We start from the raw sequence: 6817 nt of genomic DNA, 5'->3' as shown, positions 1-6817 counted from the left end.
AGTCGTGACCTGGTGGATGCCAGCACTGTGTGTCCTGACACCTCTCTGTATCTGCCTGTTGTGGAGTCCCAGTCCCATGGGCAGGGGGCTCGCCGGGCCTCTGCCCCGCTGGGACTGACATCGCTGACATCACACCCGCGTTGATTGTATCGTCCAAGTGTGTGGAATTCCTTCACTGAGCTCGTTACGTGGAAATAAAATGTGGTTGGTTTTAAAGCTGAACCTCGTTGCTGTCTGTTGGCCTCAGGCTGTCCAGCTCCTCTCCAGGGCACCCAGCTCCAGCCCCTCGCAGAACGACTGCGGCCGGCGGGCCTTGTGCTGCACACAGGGAATTTGGCACTGCTGCCCCCGGCCAGGGACAGCTCCCAGTGCTTCCCCAGGGTCACCTGCACCCCCTGCACACCCACTCTGCCCCCTCCAGCCCCTCCCTGGTCCCCTGGCTCACCGGGCGCTGCCTGGAAAGCTGGTGGAGGAGAGGGAAGGGAGCCCACTGGAGAGGCTCCATGGGCCAGCTCGACACAGAGATGTCACTGGCTTTCCCCGAGTCCACCATGGGGTCATTCATGCTGCTGGAACTGGTGTCCCACTCGTAATGGAAACTGGGAAAAGAATCCATGGGCAATTAAGAGAAAGGGGATGAGTCAGGCTGGTGCCGGGAATGCAGCCGGGGGGCTGCAGGAGCAGAACCCTGTGCTGTGCTCTGGGGATGATGCAGTCACTGCACAGGCGGTGCTGGGCTCAGGCCGTGCAGCTGAGGGAGCACCTGGAGCCATGGCTGTGCTCCTGATCCCTCCAGGCCCATGGGTGGAGGTGTCCCTGACTGTTCTGCCCTTTGCCAGTGGAGCTGGAAACTTCCAGGGCTCTTTTTCCATGGACACCCCTGGAAGCTGATTAGATTTTCCCATGAGCACAGAGCCACACTTTCCTGCAGATGGGAACTCTCCTCTCTTACAGGAGTCTGAGCACACACAGCTCCTCCCGTGGGAGAAAATAAACCAGGCACTGCTCCATAGACTCCACGGGCTGGGGGTTATCAGAGCTCCTGTGGTGGAGCAGCCATTGGCTGGGCAGGGGCTGCAAACACAATTCCAGGGCTGCATGTGCCCCAAAGCCCTCCGTGCCCTGTGTCACCATGGCCCCCGAGCAAACCCCAGCCCAGGCTCTGCTCCACGGGCTGGGCAAAGGGTCCCACCTGGGCAAAGAGTCTCACCTGGGCAGAGGGTCCTACCTGGGCTGGCACTGTGGGTGGGCACAGGGCGCAGCGCCCTGCTTGGCACCGTCGGTGACAGCCGAGTCCTCCCGGCAGCCGCAGCACCCACTGTCCAGGATCTGGAGGTGCAGCAGCTCCTCCGAGTTGCTGAAGGCTGGGTTGTCCAGCGAGCTGGCCGAGGGCAGCCCCGAGCGTGACCAGTACTGCGCTGAGACATCGTCCAGGCGGCAGAACCGGCGGTAGCTGCGGGGCAGGGTGGGCATGTGCTTGTGGCTACACACATGGTACATACATGTGTACATACACACACATGTACACACACAGATACATACACAGGTGTACACACAGGGCAGGCACATGCACACGTGTGTACACACATGTCCACACACAAGCACATGAGCACACAACCCCAGTGACTGCCTCGCAACACAGATTGCAGATTTCTGCCCAAATTTCCTGGGTCTGGGAAGGGCTCAGCCACACACCCAGGGTGGGGACAGAGCCCGTGACACTGATCAACCTCTGGCCGCAGCCCCGCGGTGGTTGCAGCTGTTGCAGTGGTTTCCTCGGGAACAATCCCCACAGCACATTACGAAACGGGCAGTGGGGCCAGGACAGCAGAGCCCTGTTCCCAGCTGAGCTGCTTTGTCAGGGCTGTGCTGGAGCCTCGCTGGGCTGGGTGGGCTCTGTGCCACGAGCGGCACTGGGGATCCCAGGGACCATGAAGCTGGAGCTCTTCAGCATATCTCTCGTGTCTCTCCACAGCAGCACAGCCCACAGCCCTTCAGTGCCACCCCCGCCCCATGCATCCCCCAGCATGCCTCTCTGGCTGCACCCCACACGTGGCTGGGAGCATCCCCTGGCACTGCACACACACAGATCCCCACCTGACCCGGGGGTGCCGCCGTGGCTCCGGGAGCAGCTGCTCCTGAGCCCCACACGAGCTGCCACCGCCCCAGCACCTCCCAACAGCGATTTCCTTGGCAGAGCTCAGCCCCAGCCCAGCCACCCCACCACGGCTTTCCCTGCTGCCCGCAGCAGCCCAGGCGGGGCAGGAGTGCCACCCTCCCGGAGCCCGCGGAGCCCAGCCCAGTCCCCACGGCCCCACGCTCCCACCTGCTGCGGGTCTGGTCCGCCCTGGCCTCCAGCAGCAGCGCCTTGAAGCGGCGGACGGCGATGGCGGCGAGGACGGCGCCCAGGAGGATGATGCTGAGCAGGACCCCGGCAGCCATGCCCAGCAGGCTCTGCTGTGTCACCCGATAGTCACAGCGCAGCCCCATGAACCAGAAATCGCTGCCCACGGGGCACCTGCACCGAGAGGGTCCATCAGCGCCTGGGGGCAGTACCTGCCACCCGGGCTGTCCCCAGGGCACTCACTGGCAGCGGGGCTGGTGGTCCCGGGCGTGGGTGCAGATGCCGTGGTTCTTGCAGTAGTCGCGGTGGCACAGGGAGGTGCAGCTCACGTTCCCGTCCGCCCTGGACACGCAGGCGAAGCCGGCCGGGCAGACGAAGAGCACAGCGCAGGGGTCCAGCGGCCACGCTGCAGGGACAGGGGTCAGCTGTGTCACCCCTCCCTGCCGCCAGCCCTCCCGCAGGCACAGCCCGGCTGGCTGTGGCTCAGCCCCGCACTCACCCAGGGCCGCGTGGCGCAGGACAGGGACAGTGCCCACCGCCAGCCCCGGCCGGGCACTGGCAGAGCCCAGCGCGGCCTCCAGGAGCTCGTCCAGCCCCGGCACCGGCAGCTGCTCGGCCGCGAACAGCGCATCATAGCACAGCACCACGCTGCCCTCCCTGCGGGGACACCGCCGCCAGTCTGGGGCTGCCGCACCCCCTGCCCAGCACCGCACTCCGGCACTGCCGCGGCCCCGCAGCGTGTGATAGTCCCTGTGCCCCTCTGCCAGGGAGCATCACACGCTGCGGGACTGTGCCACCACCCACCTGATCGCTGTCACCTCCAGCCACAGGAAGCCGGGCACCGATGTGAAGAGGGGGGTGACCTGCGCGGGGCGGTGGGAGCTGAGCGCCATGGTCCCCAACCCGCATCCCCCTGGCCCCGTCCCGCACTCACGGTCTGGTTGAAGCTCTGCAGCAGCTCCTGGCGCTCAGGGGACTCGGGGTCCTGCAGGGCCGGGACGAACACCATGTCCAGCACCAGCTCACAGGGGATGCGCAGGAGGGATGCTGCAGGAGGACATGGGGACCAGCAGGTCATGAGCTCACCCCGGGGGCCACCATCACGACCCCCCCATGCTGGTCTCAGGGCCTCTCCCCCTCCTGCTGTGCCCCAGCAGAGTATCCCAAAACCTCAGACTCACCTCTTAGGAGTGGCGGTTGATCTTCTACGATGAACACCTGGGGAGCCCTGCCCACCCCAGCTGGTATCACTTGGGGGTTGTCAGTGTCTGTCCTCCCTCCGGGGCTGCTCGATGGCTGGGCCAGGCCTGTGTCCACAGCAGCTGGGGGGGAGCCAGGGCCCCCACCATTGCCCAGGGTCCCATGGGAGTCCGTGGGCTGCTGAGGGGGCCCAGGCATCACAGTGGGCACATGAGCTGGGGGTCCCCATGTCAGCCCCACCACCTCCCTCTGCAGTACAGCAGCACCCGGCTCTGGTCTGCTCATCCCCGTGTCCCCAAGCCGTTCTGGGCTGGCAGCAGTTGAGATGGTGGCAGTGACAGCAATGGCAGTGACACCAATAGCAGTGGTCAGTCCCAGGGAAGACACAGGCTGGGATGAAGCTGACTGCTGGGGGTGTCCAGATGCTGAGGGGGAGGCCAGGCTGCCCACCCCCATCTGGGGCCCCTCCAGGGATGGAGGGCTCCCAGAAGGAGCTACTCTCGAGCTGGAATGGGGCAGCCCTGGGGAGGGGTCTCCCAGGGGGCTGCCCACAGTGGGGCTGAACCCCAGGGTGCCCCAGCCAGTCTCTGGGGAGGGTGGCATTGTTGGCACCAGGGTCACAGCAGAGACACTGGCTGGGGCAGACTGTGGGGACGGGGAAACGCCTGGGGACCCAGGACTGGCATGTGTCACCTCATCCTGTGCCACTGCGGTGCTGCCAGGGACCAGGGGGATGTGACTGTGCTCAGGGGGACCCACGACCCCTGTGGTCAGGTCCAGGGCTCCTCCCTGCCCAGGGAATGTCACCCCTGGGGTGCTGGCCGTGGTTGGGAGAGGATGAGCTGAGCCCCTGTGTGTGGCAGGCAGTGAGGCCGGGCTTGTCCCCACGGCTGGCCAGGCTGTGCTGGCCAAAGGGTCCCCATCAGGCCCCAGGGACAGCGTAGAGGGATGAGGGGCAGAGTGGGGGCCTTGCCATGGCTGGGAGGCAAAGCTCTGTCCTCCTGGCAGCCCCCGGTGTGTCCCCCGCAGTGTCCCTGTGGGGCTCAGCAGCCTCTGCAGCTCCCCAGCAAAGGGTGATGTCCCTGTTGTCCCTGGTGCTGAGCTGTCAGTCGCCAGCACGGTGCTCGGGTGGGTCCCTGGGCTGCTGTCACCCAGCTGGAGAGTGGTACTCTGGCTCTGCACGAGGGCTGTCCCAATGGACCTCCCTCCCAGCAGGGTGCTGGTGGACCTCCACTGTCCCCTGGCAGAGCCTGGCACTGTCACAGACAGTGGTGAATGTGAAAGGGTCCCCTGCGGGGTCGTGGCACCTTCCACTGTCACATGTCCCACAGGCTGAGTCCCGAGGGAGTACATGGTGGCAGGATCTGTGTCTGCCTGCACAGGGGCCCCAGCACTGGTCACCTCCAGACTGGCAGGGGCTGGCTGCTCCCTGCCTGCCCCTGCCCGTTCAGAGGTGCCCGCAGACACCAGGGGCCCCGTGGGCTGGGTGGTTGTTCCACCCTGCACTGCCGACCCCTCCCTGCCCAAGCCGGGGCCTCTGGGGCTCTCCTGGGGGCTGGAGAGTTCGACTGTCCCCGCGGGGGTCCCAGGGAAGGGCGGCAGTCCAGCCTGTGTCCACAGCTGCCCCATGGCCTCTGGTGTCAGCGCCTGCCCTGTGCCAGCTCCTCGCTCCGGGAGATCTGCGGGCAGAGGCAGAGCGGGCTGACCCTGAGCAGGTCCGACCCACGGCCGGCACCCACAGCAGCCACCGCGGGACCATGGGCTCAGCGTGCCACCAACACGGTGCCCCCGAGGGCTGCAGGCCGGGCGGTCCGAGCCGCGGCAGTACCTGTCCGGCAGCGCTCCGCCGTGGTGGTGCCCGGGTGGGCGCAGGGGTCAGCAGTGCTCAGAGTGGCTCCTGTCCCGCTGCCCAGGCCAGGGCAAAGCCGCGCGCAGCATTCCACGAGCACTGGGAAAGAGGGAAGGGAGCAGCATGCACTGGGCTGGGCATTGAGCGTCCTGCCCAATGCTAGGTGCACCCCGAGCGGACAGTGCTCCGGCACAGCCAGGTGCCAACACCGACACCAGCGGGTCCCCGGGCAGGGCACAGCGCCAGAGCCCGAGCAGGGCTCCGGTCCCGTGGCGGGTCCTCAGTGAGAACGAAGAGCTCAGCAGGCGCTACGGTGGGTGGTCATCGCCCGGGTGGGGCCGGGGCTGGAACGGGGGTCACCACGGACCCTAAGGTGACAGGCGGTGGGGAGCAGCACCCGCCGCCTTCGAGGCCACGGAGCCACCCGGGCTGGTGGCACAGCACGGCACGGAATGGCCACAGCACGGCACGCGGCCGCCGCTCTCACCCGCCACCGCCGGCGTGCCCGCGCCGCCGCCCCCCCGCCCCGGGACCCCGCGGCCAGGCCCAGCCCGGGCAGGTCCCGGTGACACCGAGCGGCAGCCACCGCCCCCAGCGCCACCGGAGACACGGACCCCGCTGGTGCCGGTACCGGCCCCCCCGCCGCCGCAGACCGCGGGCCGCCGGGATGCACCGGCCCTGCCGCCGCCGCCCCCCGAGCGCAGCATCCCCCGCCCAGGGACCAGAGGGACCGGAGACCCCTCCCGGCCGTGCCCACCTCCCCGCGCCTCGCTCACCTGCGGCGGCCAGCAGCCGGGGCAGCCGGGGCCGCTCCATGGCGCGGCGCGGGCGGCTCTACCAGGCGGCGGCAGGAAGCCCCCGCCCGCCCCCGCTGCGGCGGGGCGGAGGCGCCGGGAACCGCAGCCCCCGGCCCGGACCCGCCCCGCGGCACCAGCCCCGGCACCGGAGCTCCTTGTCCCCGGGGCGAGCGGAGCGGGGCTCGGCAGCAGGACCGACCCCAGGGCGCTCAGCACGGGTCCACTGCCTGCGGGACTAGCGGCACTCACAGCTCCTGCTGTCGCCCTCCCACCCGTTAATCCCCGGGGCACGTGCTCTGGCCCAGGCTGTCCCCTCCCTGCTCCTGCCCACCTGGGCTGTGCCAGCCAAAGATTCCCCCAGGGCACCGCTGTCAGCTCTGGCTGTGGGTCCCTCACCACATCCCTCAGTGTCACCACACCTAGAGAGCCCAGCGACCACCCCCCACCATCAGACATCTCGTGTCCATCCTCCTGGGAAAGCACCATGGACACAGCGGCCAAACCCACTGTGTGCCCCCAGCTGCACTGTGAAACTGCTCAGAAAACATGTCAGAGCTCAGCCGGGCTGTGGAGCTGTGGGGAAGTTTCAAAGGGCACAGTGAGAACACCTGGGCCCTGCAGGCAGAG

General features: G+C 67.7%; 2 protein-coding genes across 12 annotated transcripts in view; one reads left to right on the top strand and one right to left on the bottom strand.

The window, feature by feature from the left end:
• The window catches only part of TNRC6A (trinucleotide repeat containing adaptor 6A), a 41901-nt gene extending 41679 nt beyond the window's left edge, over positions 1-222 (top strand). For all 11 annotated transcript variants that reach the window (XM_085074231.1, XM_085074238.1, XM_085074237.1 and 8 more), the window contains one exon: positions 1-222. This exon is cut by the window's left edge and continues 2472 nt beyond it. The gene's annotated coding sequence lies outside the window, so the exon portion shown is untranslated.
• The window catches only part of LOC146430540 (uncharacterized), a 7584-nt gene extending 1167 nt beyond the window's left edge, over positions 1-6417 (bottom strand). Inside the window, exons 1-11 of the mRNA XM_085074250.1 lie at positions 6170-6417; positions 5373-5492; positions 3526-5223; positions 3279-3391; positions 3149-3207; positions 2844-3001; positions 2588-2750; positions 2327-2518; positions 1229-1453; positions 446-599; positions 1-318 (exon numbers count right to left, since the gene is read on the bottom strand). The exon at positions 1-318 is cut by the window's left edge and continues 1167 nt beyond it. Of these exons, the coding sequence (XP_084930376.1) occupies positions 244-318; positions 446-599; positions 1229-1453; positions 2327-2518; positions 2588-2750; positions 2844-3001; positions 3149-3207; positions 3279-3391; positions 3526-5223; positions 5373-5492; positions 6170-6209 (2997 nt within the window). The 5' untranslated portion in view covers positions 6210-6417 and the 3' untranslated portion in view covers positions 1-243. The remainder of the gene's footprint in view (positions 319-445; positions 600-1228; positions 1454-2326; positions 2519-2587; positions 2751-2843; positions 3002-3148; positions 3208-3278; positions 3392-3525; positions 5224-5372; positions 5493-6169) is intronic.
• Positions 6418-6817: the final 400 nt, after the last annotated feature.

This window comes from Lichenostomus cassidix, chromosome 14 (genome assembly GCF_008360975.1).
Source record: "Lichenostomus cassidix isolate B80296 chromosome 14, HeHo_3.0, whole genome shotgun sequence".
In the NCBI taxonomy this organism is placed as follows: domain Eukaryota; kingdom Metazoa; phylum Chordata; class Aves; order Passeriformes; family Meliphagidae; genus Lichenostomus; species Lichenostomus cassidix.
The sequence above is the reverse complement of the archived record's forward strand: the minus strand, read 5'-3'. Positions and strand labels throughout refer to the sequence as shown.